Below are 15,878 nucleotides of genomic sequence, written 5' to 3'. Positions count from 1 at the left end.
ATTCAGTATTCAGTATCAACTCTTAGATACTAAGAGAGAAAATACATATTTCTCCTCGTATTTTTCTTTTGGCTTTTGCTCAAAGGACAGAGGGTCTGATATAATGGAGAATTTAAAATGTAAAATACCTGGAAGAAAGAGGCATAAAAGGGAGTAATTTGGATGATGATTCTCTCCCAATGCTTCTGGAAGACTCCTGATTGTCCCAAGTTGGATTTAACAAATTCCCTTAATCAACAAAATTATTGTCTTTGCACTTCACTTTTTAAAATATCAATGTTGAATGATGTGACAAGAAAATTTATATAGATAGTAGAAGAGAATCTGAGCTTTTGAAAATCTAGGTGTTAAACTTTTTAAACTTTTATTATATGCTTTGGATATACTTAATTTATTGGCTGGTGATATTTTGATCATGAAAAATTGTCAAGGATGTTTGATTTTACTTCCATTTTGTAGGTTTAGAAACTAACAGTTCTTTGTTGGGGCTCTAGGAACACTCATATCTATCTGGTTAAATTTTGAAAAAAATGTTATTTTGACAGTGATTACTCAAATTCATCAGTAATCCATTCTGTATGTTTTGTTGTTATTGAGGCATATGTAAGCAGTAAGGTAGGCCTTTTTATGATGCCATTTCTCCTTAAAATGAGGAATGGCTCCCCCCCACCCTTTTATGGGGAAGCCCAAGGAGAAATATGGAGCTAACTGCAATACCCAATTGAACTAAAATAAAAAGCTTAGAGTTCAGTTTCACCAAACTTTTCCATCTGTTTTCTCCCCTTCATGATTTGCCCTGCTACTACAACCAAAGAACTGATTAAGTTTCTAGATGTTTTAGAGCAAATAACCATTTCCAGATGAAAGCAATAATAAGTGCAAAATGAATTTTTCCAATTATATTTAAAATTATCCACATCACTTGGCTGTTGTCTACGCACGGGTAGTTTCTTTTGTGTGTGTGAGGTGTTGGGGAGGTTGGCGTGGGGTGGTGGTATATTGTGCTTGGTCGCTCAGTTGTGTCAGACTCTTTATGAAGCCATGGACTGTAGAATTCATGGGGGTTCTCCAGGCAAGAATACTGGAGTGGGTTGCCATGCCCTCCTCCGGGAGATCTTCCCAATCCAGGCATGGAACCCAGGTTTCCTGCATTGCAGGCAGATTCTTTACTGTCTGAGCCACCAGGGAAGCCCAAGAACACTGGAGTGGATAACCTATCCCTTCTCCAGGAGATCTTCTCTACCCAGCAATCAAACAGGAGTCTCCTGCATTTGTAGGCACATCCCTTACCAGCTGAGCTTCACCGTTTTAAACATGGTATCCAAGACAAGTTTAGAATACCTGTGCCATACCATCCTTGGATGGAGATGCTTGTGAAACTGATGAACAGATGAACAATAACAACAACAAAAAGTGATCCTTTTCAACAACATTCCATGGAAAGGAGTAACTAACTGGAGGGAATTAGGACCCTGAGTTCAAGAGGTCACATGCCTACTAGAGGTGAAGGAGACAGACAGTTGCACGTCTGTCTGTCTGCTTCACAGGAAGACTTTTCATCTCAGAATAGTGCCCTAATAAACAACAGTTGGAGAAAATTGTCTATGACATTCAACGTAATGCTGAGCCCAGACTGAGAGAAGGAAAGGTGGAAGTGTATTTCCTTGTGTAAAGCGAAAACAGCCGCCATGAATAACAGCCTCTTATACAATCTGATATTTAAAGGGAATTGTAAGAAATCAGACTGTTTCAATTTGGAACGAAGAGTGGCCGAAGTTACTGGAAAGCTCATGTCTCCGAGTCTGCAAAAATCACTGGCCAGGAAAGCAAAACTTTTCCAACACCCAATTTTAATATTGTGCTAAAGCCATTGACTCTGTGAAAAACCCTGAGTTAAATATGATCTCCACCCGCCCCCCCACACCCCCGCCTCTCCCGCCCCCTTCTCTCTTAGGTTAGTGTTTGGGGGACCTGGAGGGGGCTGGAGCTTGGCCCCAACCTCGGAATTGCTGCCAAGGGCTTGTAATACAATCTCTCCCCGTTTGAAGGGTAAATCAGTGTCAACTGCGTTTGCTGTCCACCAGAAAAAGTAAGCATTTGACTTCCGCTCGGTCTGCGTGGACTGATGAAATGTAGGAAATCTGTTTCTGGCAGCGGGGCGGGGGTAAAAATCGTTTTCCCAAACAGCACCGAGAGGAGCCATCAGAGAAGTATGAAGAGGGGCCGTGCGGCTGGAGCTGCCGCCGCCGCCGCCGCCGGGCTGCTTGGGTGCGGAGAGCTGCTGCAGCAGCACGCGCGCAGGGAGGGGGCTGGCCCCGAGACGCCGCGCGAGCCCAGCCCGCAGCCCCGGCGCCGCTGAGCGCCGCCAGCAGCCCAGCTCCGGACGTGGGGTGAGCAGGCGGGCGGGCCCCGCTCGCAGACGCCGCCGCCGCCACCCTCTTGCCGCCGCGGTGCGCACACTCTGCATCCCAGCCCGGGGGACGGCGGGGGCGGTGGGGGCGTCCTGGCAAATAACCTCGGGGACGCGGGTGGGAAGGGTGGCGTGCTGCGGACTGCGGGACGGGCTCTGGCTCTGGGTGGGTGATCACTGAGGTGGGGGACCCTCTGACTCCCCGGAAGCAACCATGTGTTCCTCATCCCTATTGTGGAGGAGTCCCAGCGACCGCCGCCTAGAGAAGCCCCCGCTGGGGGCGGCTCAGCCAACCAGCTACCGAAGTAGGGACTTCTAATTAGCACGATCGTAAATGCACACTTAGGCAGTCGTGCAGAAGGGTCCCTGTCTGCTTGCTCAGCGTTGTCTGTCATGGAGGAGAGGAGGGCGGAGGGGGGATGGTCTTAGTGGATTGATCCTGAGTGTTTTACTTGAGTCCGGGAGGGAGGACGGGTTGGGAGGAAACAATGAGACACGCGTGATTTGGGGTGATGCTGTGTCCCATTGATGAATTTGACAGAGTTGAGCTTTTATTACATGGATAAACAAACGCTAGGTTAGCCTATGAATCAACCTCCTTTGGGGAGATTTTTGGATCCAAAGAGCAAGGTTTTGGAATCTGGAATTGTTCGGGGAGCCGAAGAGCCAGCTTGGCTTTGGAAGCATTAACTATCCTGGCAAGATTAAATTCTATACGCCGAATAAACTGCCATTAGCCTAGCCCAGGGACTTTCCTGGGGGATCAGATGGCAAGGCATCGGCCTGCAATGCGGGAGACGTGGGTTCGATCCCTGGGTTGGGAAGATCCCTTGCAGGAGGGCAGGGCAACCCACTCCAGTATTCTTGACTGGAGAATCCTCATAGACAGAGGAGCCTGGAGGGCTACAGTCCATGGGGTCGCCAAGAGTCAGTCGCGACTGAGCGACTACACACACACACACACACAGCCTAGCCCAGACATTTCTACTGTCTTATAGAGGAAACAAAAGCAGAGGTTAACAGATTCTGTTTTCTACGTTATGGTAGAAACCTTATGGGTTTCTTATGGGTTAGGGAGGAGGAGTGGTTGTCCATTAAACTCTTTGGAAATCAAAGCTTTTCCTCCCTACCACCCTTTTCATCTTCATCCTCTCAGCCCCTGCATCTTCATCCTCTTACAGTCAAGTGTTTGCAAAACTTTACTATCTCTCTTGTCATCTCCTTCCTCTCCCCAAGATCCCTCTCCAGCAAAGCCAGATCAACTCTGGGAGATCTTTGCCCAGGAAATAAGATCTGCATGTGTACAGGAACACCCATTAGGCTGCCTAGTGTTAAATAAAGGCTCAGACAGGTCGGAGGTGCCAGCCAGGCAGAGGAAGTCCACCTTCCCTCCCCACCTATCCCCTGAGATTCACAGAGGCCAGGCTGAGAACCATCCCATCTGCTCACTGCCTTTCTCTCCCAGCCTCTTAGCAGTGTGGACACTGATTAACTCCAGCTGGAATCTGGTTTGTCCAGCCTGGCTTTGAAATTGATCAATGAGTTCCTTCTCAAGGAATGCTCCCCCCTAACTGTGGAGGAGGAGGAGGTGGTGACTGTGGTGGTCCTCTCCAACATGGGCATCCTGGTTCTCAGTGCCTAAGACAAGGTAAGGGACAGACATCTGAGGCATGGGACAGGCAGCCTTTGCAATGCACACTGCAGGCTTTGCATACGCTCCCTGAGTGGGCTCTGAAAGCTTGCATTTCAGCTTGTGTGCTGCTAAACTTGGGGTTTAGTGCTTCATTTTAGCCCTAACGACCATACTTTGTGATGTGGGCTGTACTTTGCTGGGAAATAAATTTACAAGACACACTTTAATCTGGTACAAAAAGTTATGTGATTGCCACTGAGTTTCCTAGTATGTTGGTAGGAAATCTTAGTTAAACTTGCAGTTATGGCACAATGTCAGCTCTTCTATTTAAGTATGTTATGCATAATTTTAGGAAGGCCAAAGTTACCTTGGTTGAAGTCAAACAATGAGATTCTAACAAATTTGTTTGCAGGGGGAGTTAAAACTGGAGCCTATGGTAAGGTTATTTTGGTATCTTTGTGGTTTTGATATGGTGGTACAGAGATCCTGCTGTTTCCTTTAATTTCTGCTAGACAGCTATCAAGATTTTCCACTCAGTGTTTTCTGACTAGAGAAAAGAACTGGAGAAAGGTAGAAAATATCTCTTGGCAAAAAGAGTAAGATGCTTGTGTAATGTTTCTGTCCTAAATCTTTTCAGAGTCAAGTCAGTTGAGTTTTTACGTACGCTCTCCCCTTACATGAGACTACATATATATTCAACAGAATGTAGAACTCTGCTAACTCTCAACTACATTATAGTTATGGAAAACAGAAATCTTTTTTTATTGCAAACAGTGCACACACACACATACGTACACATACAACAACATCTTTTTATGAATTAATGTTCAACTTAGATGAATTTGGATGTAAGTCCTTAAATATCCTAATTGATTAATGACTTTCAGATGGCTTTCTATTCAAATAAAGTCTGAAATTTATCTGGTAGGAGTCCAAGAACGAGCTAAATTGTTTGAAAGAATGGTTTAGTAGAATTTAAAAAAACAGCAAAGCTTTAAATATCTTTTATGCCAAGAAAATACAAGAAATTAATTCCCACTCAGTCTTAATTTTTTGGTTATGATTTGAGAAGGAATTATTATTGCAGGTGTACCATCATTTGGTTCAAGGCAAATCATCATGGGGCTGAACGGTAAGAAAGGGACTCCTGAAAGAGAGTTAGCATTCTTTGAGTGTTAGCATATCCTAGCAGGAGGGCTTGGATAGGATACCTTTAATGACTGTGACTAAATAGACTTGTTACTTCGGCCAAAACATCTTAAGCCTACAGTCCCTTTTAATTACCATGAATTTGGCTGGTAAGTCTAAGACCCATTTGAGTTTAAAGATTTCATTACGTAATTAGGAAAAGTAGTAACTAGTATCATTTTGCCTTTATGCTTGGCACTTTTCAATTTCAGACAAGTTGCTCACTCCCCTTAGCCAGAAGCAAAGGTCCATTTACAAGATCTAAAATTACCTTCCTGGTTAAATTTTGGACTTTTATTCTCTGTAAAATTTTGCATTCCTGACATTGGTTGAGAATATATAGCTTTGTAGAGCTATTATTGGTCAGCCAAAATGAATCCGATAGATGTAAAGAACTCAGAATGATGAAAGAGCCATCTAGAGCCATCCTTGGTTGTTAATTTTTTGAGTCTAACTTGAAAGAGAGCATTTTCTACGTTGGGAATTTTGAAGGGTGTTTGACTTAAGGTGTTTTTATTTATTTAACTTTCATTTTAAAAGAAATTGGCCTATTAAATTTGTTTTCTTCATGCTTTACTCCTATAGCACACAAAACTGACTAGATAAAAGTGAGGTCAATGCTCTAAATGAGAACAAAGGTGGCCTTTAGTGATAGGACCCTTGACTGTGGGTTCATTAGCACTCTGTTTTAAATGGCCACAGTGAGGCATCTGTGTGTGTGTGTGTTGGCGGAGGTGACATCTGTCACATTTAATTTAAAAGATACGGCATTCCTCGATCTTAATGGCTTATCAGTCTTTGCTGCTAAAGTGAAGTGTAATATGTTACCAAAATTTGCTGTCAAAAACACATGTAAATTACCCATCTTGGAGCTCAACATTTCATTCATCATCTTGGGGTCTTCATACCTCTCAATATGAAGAAAAGTTGGGATTTTCAATTATTTATGGTTTTATTTCACCAATACTTTATCTTTTTTTTTTGGCTATACCATTCCTTTTCCAAAATCTTAGTTCCCTGACCAGGGATTGAACCCGCCCCTCAGTAGTGAAAGTGCAGAGTGCTAACCACTGGGACTGCCAGGAATTCTTCATCAATACTTTTATCAGTTTTCATTTCTCCCCCTTATCCTTTGTCTTTTCTTAGTGATTTAGAGTTCTACAAAGTATCCCTATTTTGTTACAAAATTTCTTTTCTTTCAAAAATAAGTCAATGGAAGCTTTATTTTGGCATCTTTCCTATGGTGATGATTTCAATTTAGCAAGTATTTGTTGAATATAAAATATATGCCAAATACTGACACAAATATTTCATTTTCACAAGTATATGTGAGGTGTTAGCCTCCAATGTACATACTGGAGAACTCAAGTACAAAGAGAAAAAGTCACAGGGCTAGAATAGAACAACTACTAAATAGCAAGGTGGTACAGCTAGTATTTGACTTCAGAACTTCTGATTCCAGCTCTAATATTCTATTAATAAGGCTTCTTAACAGAATTAAATATCAGACAGTAGGGGTATGTGTTTCACTTTGTTCTTATTTTTCTTTCTTTCCAATTTATTTTCCATGCAATAATGTGATTTTTTAAAATAACATCAACAAAGACTAGAGATAGATCAGAAACCATTTTGATTATAATCAAAGAACACCTCTAGGTGGCAAAAAAGTCTAGGTAACTTTTCTTCAGAGTCAAAACTGATGTCTTCAGCTGGGATTCTGAAACAACAGACTAAACCAAGTCTTCAAACATGTGATATTTTACTTACGGAGTCATTAATTTTTTCTTCTTCCCCCTGGGCTAGTTCAAGTCTCATCATATTCATAATGATTATTCCAGAATCACGTCTATGGAAAGAAAGAAAAAAAATACACACACACACATTCTTTGAAGAATTTTGTATTAAATTTCTGCATGTTTTTCCCTTTAAGTTTTATTTTTCTGAATTCCGAATCCTGAGGGTTGATTTATCCATTTTCAATAGACCCATAAAGTTTGGAGAAGCCATAGAAGAAGCTTTTGAATCCTTACTCCTTTTTTTCAAAGCATAGATTTTGCTTTGTATTACCAAAGTTACTTATCAAGTTTTAAAATATTTAGATTATAGAAATTTTAACAGTAACATCTTCCAGTATTTAGATATGTTCTAGAAGAAAGTTTTTTCTTTCTTCAAAACCTATTTTTTTTTCAAGTCAGTGTATTGTTCATCATTTCATTTCCTATCTTTAAAAGCTACCCCTTGGCATCTCTAGTGGTTTTCACATACTTTTGAATATATTCAAAAGATCAGAAGTGACATTTCCCTTGTAATCTGTTCTTTGTGAGCTAATTCAACTCATTCAGATGGATTAAACATTTGTTGAAAATTATAAAACATTTATAATCCTGTAGTGATCTTTTTATCTGGATAATTTAAATTTATTTGACCTTTGCTCACCCCAATTTAATCCTTTCATTTGGAAACTGCTTCACCATGGGTAATTCTTTCACAGTCCAAATTTTGGTCCTGCTAGTTGGGCCCATGCCCATCTTTCCTGTTCATATCTCAGCCTCATTTAAATCCAAGACCACCAAGTAGTGACTCACAGCTAAACCGTAGAGTCAAGCCAAGTTTGACGGTGTTTTAAAATGTGAAAAAAGGATCAGAAGAATTTGGATGAAAATCCTAAGTTTTTTTCAAAAGGGACTTAAACAAGAAGAGTTCCTTAAACAAGAGTCCCTATCTATGAGTGACTTTAGATTTCTACATATTTGGCATATGTTTAATCGTTTAACTTCTATCATATGCCAATTGCCCACTAAACTTTTCTCCACCTTTGTCACCTGGGAAAATATGATTCTGTTTTTTTTTCTTTTCATTTTTTAAATATAATTTTGATTATACACAAAGCAGTATAACAAGCATTGCTGAATTATTGTTTTGACTTAATAATCACCTGTAAATATTAAAAGATAGTTTGAATTACATTTCTGGCAAAATATGGGACAGACTGCATGAGAAATAAATGTGCCACTGTCAAGGAAAATAAACCTTCACTGTTTAGAAGTATTGAGGGGACAGATTGTGTCCCTCTGGCTCATTGAAACTGTTACATGCCATTAGGCTTACTGTAAACTATCCCTTGATGAATTCTCTGCTGGACAATGAGCTTAAGAATTTGAGGTGTCTTCTTGCTTTTACAAAGCAGAATAGGACTCTGATGCTTCAATGGAAGTTGCAGAGCCCATAATAGCATGTAGGTAAAGTTACTGAACTCCCACTTCTCACTTTCAGGAGAGTAGTGGGAGAGATTGTGTCTTGAGAAGAAAGGCATTTTAGAGGTAACCCTTTTAAGATTTCAATTAGTTATTTAAATGTATGAATCACGGGCTTAAATGTATTATTAAAATGCTTGTTTCTGAGGCTAGCTTAGCTTGTAGGGATCCTAAACACCTACTGGGAGGTGTTTTGTTTTACTGGTATTGGACCTATTTTTTAAAGAACCAGGGCAAAAATATTTTAGGCTTCTGGTTTAGTCACAGGTTTTGGAGAAAACTTTTAGGACTTTATATGAATAATCTCATGATAAATGGCAAAAGAAAATAGACAATTGCAATATCCTGGCACCTGTAATGACAATTTAATAGAATAGGGCAAGGGGTGATAAAATATTGCACATTTTCACTAGTTACCACTTTAGAGATTTACAGAAGATATTTTCAAAGAAAATTTATAGTAATTCTTTTTGTGCAAAAAAAGAAATCAAAGCATAATTTGTTTGGAAATGAAATTGTGCTTTTAAATTATATACTGATGGCACTTTTTAGGTATTTGCAGCAAAATGTTTGGAAGACCATCACATTTTACATTTTTGTGAATACCAATGTCTAATTTTTTTTTAAAGCTGTCTTTAAAAGACAAAAATTAACCTAGGCTGAGAAGCGTTTGAGATTAATTGGAAAAGAATGCTATGTAAGGTTTCAAATTTTAAAACCAACAAGGCTATATACAACTTATACCAGTAAACTTAAAGTACCATTAGTAATAAATATAGCTGAAAACCCTATTATAGCATATAAATCTTACTTTTTGCCAGTTGCAAACATTTTCCTTTTATTCAGTCATAATACATTTGGTTATTTTATAGGCACTATTTGCATATAGAATGGAGTTAAACACATAGTTAAACTTATGAGTTTATTACTTTACTGCCCCATTATTATATCTACAGTCTTAGGTCGTATAAATAATGCAAAAAGTGAATGTAGTGTTACATTCGAGGCCAACTATATATTCATACATTTTTTTCCCCCTGCAACCCACTTTGAGGACTGTGTTACTCATAGGTGAGTGATTTATTTCTTGTTGTGTAGATATATGTAATTACTTTTATGCTAAAGATGATTACAAATAAACCCTGGTATGCAAAACTTATGAAGTGGGAAGGTACAAAGTAAGACAAAAGAAAACCTGTGATGATAGTTATTAGAATTAAGGTGTAATTCCTGAATTATAATATGGGTACTTGATGACACTATTATAAAATGTGTCATTCTGAAAACAGTAATGGTCTTACAGTATGAAGACCCAAGTTCAAAGCTGACTCTGCCATGATCTAACCCTATGATTTTGGTTGAGTCACCGTTCCTCTTTGGGTTTTGTTTCCATTAACTATATATGCATACTTATAGCAGATTCATGTTGTTTTTGCCGCAGAAATTAACACAGCACTGTAAAGCAATTATTCTTCAATTTAAAAATTTTTAAAAAGTGCAAGCTCTCCTGTGTCCCACCCAACTCTTTTAAAGTGTAAGTACATGATCACTTGGCCATCTGTAAAGAACCAAGTGCTATGCTTAATCTCATAGGTAATAGTTTGAAGAGTAGTGATCATATGTCGATAAGAAATTTTCTAAATACTGTCATTGCTAGTATTCAGTCCTAAAATTCTGTGGAAATTTATGGCTTCAAAAATTAACCCAAACAATGGAGGTTTACAATTTGGATACCAAAATTTTAATGGAATTTCTTGCTTTCAAAACTGACTTTTTTCCAGATGTGATGTTTTCTACAAGCATAGAGCTTACTGTTTGATTTTTCTATTTGACCTTTGATTGCTGCTGTTTCTGACCAAATAGTTGGTCAAAACTGACAAGGGCCAGTACTGATAGAGCAAACGGTTGTTTCCTGGGGGTTAATAATTAATAACCTGACTTGTCATCCAAAAGTCTGCAGATCCTGTTCCTTACTGTGCCATTTTTAGCAAGGTTTTAACAAGAGAAGTCTGTATAAAAAGCAATTGCTCTTTTGTTTCCAAAACAGGTATTACAAGTGGATAAATAATGTGCACTGCTCTGAGCCCAAAGGTACGCAGTGGACCTGGCCTTTCTGATATGCATCAGTATAGCCAGTGGCTGGCCAGCAGACATGAAGCTAATTTGCTGCCGATGAAAGAAGATCTGGCCTTGTGGTTAACCAATCTGTTAGGTAAGGTTATAAGACCTCGTTTTGTCAGCAAAGATAACAAGTTTATTCCCCCTGCTCCTGTAATATCCTTCTCCTAAGCATGTGACAGCACCTTAGAAGGAAAAACTTTTATCAGTTTCATTTCGCATCTGGGATACCTGAAGCATGTGGAAAATTTAAATGAATTTCCCAATGTCTCTTACATTAACTGTGCTTAGTTATTCCAATATAATGTATTGGATTGTGGAACTATGTGGTCAAATTGCTTATTTTACCTACACGCTTGCTGATCTGATTTATTTTTACTTTTCTTTCATGCAACTGGCCAGTTTGGCCTATTCTTTCGACACTGCACAAGAGCCACAGTCTGTGAAATCTGGCTTCTAAAACTTGGTTTCTTTGCTCTCATTTTATAATACATCTTCTGTTGTTTAGTCGCTAAGTCATGTCCAACTCTCTAAAACTGCTGAAAACCCAGACTCTGGAACAATGACTCCTCTCCTTTGTCCAAATGAGCTGACTGGAGTCATCCAACCTTGACCTAAAATTTTTCTTTTCATTGCACTTTTATTTTTAAATACTTTTCCAAAAGGACTGTCTTTGAGAAAAATATTGCTTCCTGCTAAGGCTGCCTCTTTTTTTTTGTTTGTTTTGTTTCTACTGTGCTGGCATAGTCATAGAATATAATTTCAACCATGTGCAAAGTAGAATCATACAGTTAAAGGATCATCATATAAAACAATACTATTTCACTAGTAATTTTTCACAGAGGACAAAATTGATTTAAGCCCTGAAAAAAGGATCCTTATAGAGTTCATAAAATATAAGATTTGAATATTGAATATACATAGGATTTGCATGGTGCTTTATCATTCACAGAAAAGATTTCACCAACATGATCTTATTATTGAAAGGATTCCTTCAAGGTAAATGTTGTTCTCACTTTTTAGCCACTGAAATGAAAGAGTTGAAGAGAAGAGCGCCCTGCGGATCTGAAATTTAACAAGGTTTTGTGAGGTTTGAGCACACTTTAGCAAGATTTTTGTTTTTGCTCACCATGGCCCTGGATTTTTATGTTGCTTTTCATTTTTTAAGCCTTTATCCTAGAGTTTCCTTTTTCTTCACGTTTTCAACAGTTTTATGTCATCTAACCAGAGCTACCACATATATAAATGCAGGTGGTATCTTTTGTGAGGAAGCCTAATTAAGGGGTGAGAGGAGAAATGTAGAAGGCATCCTTAACGTCCATCACGCCTCAGAAATAACCTTCACTGTGCTATGGAACTATATCCACCAGAAGGAAGGGCCATCTTTCATTTATTCAAGGGAAAAGCATTTATCTCCATTATACAGAGGAACTCAGTTTAACTTAAACAGATGGGTTTCCTCCCTCTTTTGTGTGTTCACTGATTATTGTTTTATTAGCATTTTATTGACTTCAAGCTGTTTTCAGATATGGGCTCTCACAAGCATGGCAGTGTATACAGTAAGGCACAGACTTGGCATAAACTGCATGTGTTTGAACCCCAGATCTGCCAATTACTAGCATTGCAATCTTGGGCAAGTTATTTAATCTCTGTGCTTCAGTTTCCTCATTTATGAAGTGGTAATGAGAGTAGGGTTGCAGTGAGATTAAATAATTAAAATATGTACACTGCTTAGAATAGCGCCTGACATAAACTCTATGTGTGGTGGTGGTATTCCATTTATTCAGTCTAGTGATACAATTAATTTGATTTGGTGAGTAAGTTTATTTATTTATTCAACAAATATTTGAGTATGCAGCAGCATAATGTATTATTTGAATAAAATGGACTCTGGAATCAGAATGCTTGAATTCAAATCTCATTTCCATCACTTGCTAGCTTTGTGATATCAGGTAAGTATCTGAATGTGCTTGGGTTTTGTCATCTGTTAAATAAGTGTAATACTAGTATCGGAAAAGACTCTGATGCTGGGAGGGATTGGGGGCAGGAGGAGAAGGGGGTGACAGAGGATGAGATGGCTGAATGGCATCACCGACTCGATGGATGTGAGTCTGAGTGAACTTTGGGAGTTGGTGATGGACAGGGAGGCCTGGCGTGCTGCGATTCATGGGGTCGCAAAGAGTTGGACACGACTGAGCGACTGAACTGAACTGAACTAGTACCAACCTCAGGAGGATTGTTGTAGAGTCAACTGAGATCATCCATTTTAGAACAAGGTCTGACATACAGTAATCAGCTAACTATGGCAAATACTAGCTTTTGTGTTTATTGTATTGCAGCACAGTCTTCTGAGTACTAGAGGGTGGAGTGGTGATTAGGAATAGGCAGATTCTCTGTTCTTATAGAGCTTGGAGTAGATTGAATATGAAATTAATATTAAATAAGTGACAATGAATAATTAATTGGATTTGCTATAAACTGTATAAGATATAGATTGTAATAAGAATGTGAAAACAAGGAGGTGGGAGTGAGGCAAATAAACAAGGGCTTGGGGGAAATCCTTTTTAAGGGCCTTCCCTGTTGGCTTAGACAGTAAAGAATCTGCCTGCAATGCCAGAGACCTGAGTTCAATCCCTGGGTTGGAAGATCCCCTGGAGAAGGGAATGGCTACCCACTGCAGAAGGGAATGGCTACCCACACCCATGGACAGGGGAGCCTGGCAGGCTACAATCCAGGGAGTTGCAAAGAGTCAGACATGACTGAGTGACTTTTGCTTCACATATTGGAAACTGAGATCTAAAGAATAATTAATAGCTAAGCAGACAAATCATGGGAAAGAGCCTGGATAGAGAGAAAGGTATGTGTTGGATAGGAAGGAGTTTGGTGTATTGTAAGAACAGAGTGAAAGCTTGTGTCAACAGCATAGATTAAAGGAGAGGGGCAGGGAGATATATGAGATTTGTTGGACCTAGAGCATGTGCTGCTTTGAAGACCAGGTTGAGGAGCTTATAATTTATTGCACGATCTATGAGGAGTCCCTGAAATGTTCTAGGCAGGGAGAAATCATGATTAATTAGAGTATAGCCTGATTACACAGGTATGTTTCAAAGTCCCATGATTTTTCATCAGAAGCATTTTATTTGGTGAATGTGATCGTTTACAAAGTAGCTTGATCAGTGTGAGCAGCCCAAGACAGCCTCGAAGAATAGAGAGTCAGTGTATGTGTAATGGAAATATCCTTGGACTAAAAGTCAGGAGACCTGGCTTCTGACTGGGAGTCAGGAGACCTGGCTTCTGGTTCTGGCTCTGGCACTGGGTAGGAAACTTGCCCAAAGTCACTCAGCTATCTTTTCTGGGCTCAGTGTCCCCAACCATAAAATGAAGGGATTGGAGCAGACGATCTCTAATGTCCATTCCAGTTCCAAAAGTCTAAGTTTCCAAGAAATCCATCTCTTAAGACCCAGTTTAAAATCATCAATAGGCACAAACAAGGAGAAACCAATTTACATAAATGAATAATCATTCTTTTAAAGAATAAGAAGGCTAATGTTTTCAATATTAATTGTTGGTAACACAAATGCAACCAATAGCTTGTGAAATTTTCTCAGAAAAAAAAAATCTTAATCTCCAAGTACCACCTTCTGTTAACTTGAATTTATAAGAGTAGAAAATAATAAATTTTAAGTAAATATCCTCATGGTAACCTGGAAAGTAGACCAATAGCTTGAGATTATTTAAAATGATAAAGCATTCAGAGGTAATAAAATACATTATGTTCTAGAATGGTGATAATAAGGAAGGGAGAAAAATACATGGCTATGATATATTTTTATTACACATGATAGATACAATTAACATTCATATATTTTAGAAGGGAGCCATTAAAGCAAATTTTAAGATAATTTTTGCTAGTCATTTTGTCACCCCAGAAATATTTGCAAACTTTATTATACAACCTTCTTTCAATTTTTAATTTTTATCTTCTTGAAGGTTAGGGATAGTTGGTTGAAGCCTAGAGACAGAAGGTTGAAAGTAGTTTCAAAATTCATCCGATCTCCCAATAAAGCATTTGAATTTTTTGGTGAGGTAGAAATTCGCATACTAAATTAAAGCTTTTAATAAGATTTTACCATTGTAGTTTGGACCTTACTTGTAGAAAAATTTCTTCTTTCTTTTTAGTAATACTTGACTAAACTGTAACTTTTTTTCTTCTATGTATTTCAATAAATATTAATGATATTCTGAATTCATATTTTTTGTTCCTACGTATCAAGTGTCCATTAAAAGATGGAACTTCTTAAAGAACACTCATTTTGCATTCAGGTTTTTGGGTGGATAAAAATTATTTGATAGAGAAGAAAGTTGTTTCACTGATTCATGCTGCTGCTGCTGCTAAGTCGCTTCAGTCGTGTCCGACTCTGTGCGACCCCATAGACGGAAGCCCACCAGGCTCGTCTGTCCCTGGGATTCTCCAGGCAAGAACACTGGAGTGGGTTGCCATTTCCTTCTCCAATGCATGAAAGTGGAAAGTGTAAGTGAAGTCGCTTAGTTGTGTTCGACTCTTAGCGACCCCATGGACTGCAGCCTACCAGGCCCCTCTGTCCATGGGATTTCCCAGGCAAGAGTACTGGAGTGGGGTGCCATTGCCTTCCCCTCACTGATTCATAGACCAATATTAAAATTTACGCCGTAAAGTAACAATAGCAAATTTGCAATAGCTAATTTTTAGACTAAAATTTGGACTTCCCTGGTGGTGCAGTGGTAAAAGAATCTGCCTGCCAATGCAGGAGACACAGGTTTGATCCCTGGGTTGGGAAGATCCGCTGGAGCAGGAAATGGCAACCCACTCTAGTATTCTTGCCTGGAAAATTTCATGAAGAGAGGGGCCTAGTGGGCTACAGTCCATGGGGTAGCAAAGAGTCAGACAGAACTAAGCACGCACATATAGCAATGGCAGACTAAAAATTTTATATTATGATATAAACATGTCTTATGATAAATAATGAAGGTGAATAAATTGTCATAATAGTTAGGATTTGTTTATAGGGTAGCATACCAGTCTGATTCATGAGAAAATCACCAGGTGATATTTACTGACTGCTCCTATATCTTTGTAGTCCAAGTATGGTTTCTAATAGCTGGCACTGTGGAGTTTTATGACCAATATTTAGAAAAGACAGCAAAATAAACCTGAAGCAAAAGAATCTTGCCTCTTAAACATTTATCTGACCATTATCCCTTGCTATATATTAAATATACACATTTGACTTTATTT

At 38.9% G+C, this 15,878-nt stretch overlaps 1 protein-coding gene across 4 annotated transcripts in view; it reads left to right on the top strand.

Annotated features, from left to right (window-relative positions):
- Window positions 1–1,962: 1,962 nt before the first annotated feature.
- The window catches only part of GAS2 (growth arrest specific 2), a 151,705-nt gene continuing 137,789 nt past the window's right edge, over window positions 1,963–15,878 (top strand). Inside the window, exons 1-2 of one of the 4 annotated variants that reach the window (XM_070365081.1) lie at window positions 1,963–2,089; window positions 10,533–10,697. In XM_070365081.1, the coding sequence (XP_070221182.1) occupies window positions 10,553–10,697 (145 nt within the window). In that variant the 5' untranslated portion in view covers window positions 1,963–2,089; window positions 10,533–10,552. Of the gene's footprint in view, window positions 2,090–2,113; window positions 2,451–3,948; window positions 4,059–10,532; window positions 10,698–15,878 lie in introns of those variants that run through there. The other 3 variants (XM_070365080.1, XM_070365082.1, XM_005891268.2) reach the window with 3 other exon arrangements.

Source organism: Bos mutus, chromosome 29 (assembly GCF_027580195.1).
Source record: "Bos mutus isolate GX-2022 chromosome 29, NWIPB_WYAK_1.1, whole genome shotgun sequence".
In the NCBI taxonomy this organism is placed as follows: domain Eukaryota; kingdom Metazoa; phylum Chordata; class Mammalia; order Artiodactyla; family Bovidae; genus Bos; species Bos mutus.
The sequence above is the reverse complement of the archived record's forward strand: the minus strand, read 5'-3'. Positions and strand labels throughout refer to the sequence as shown.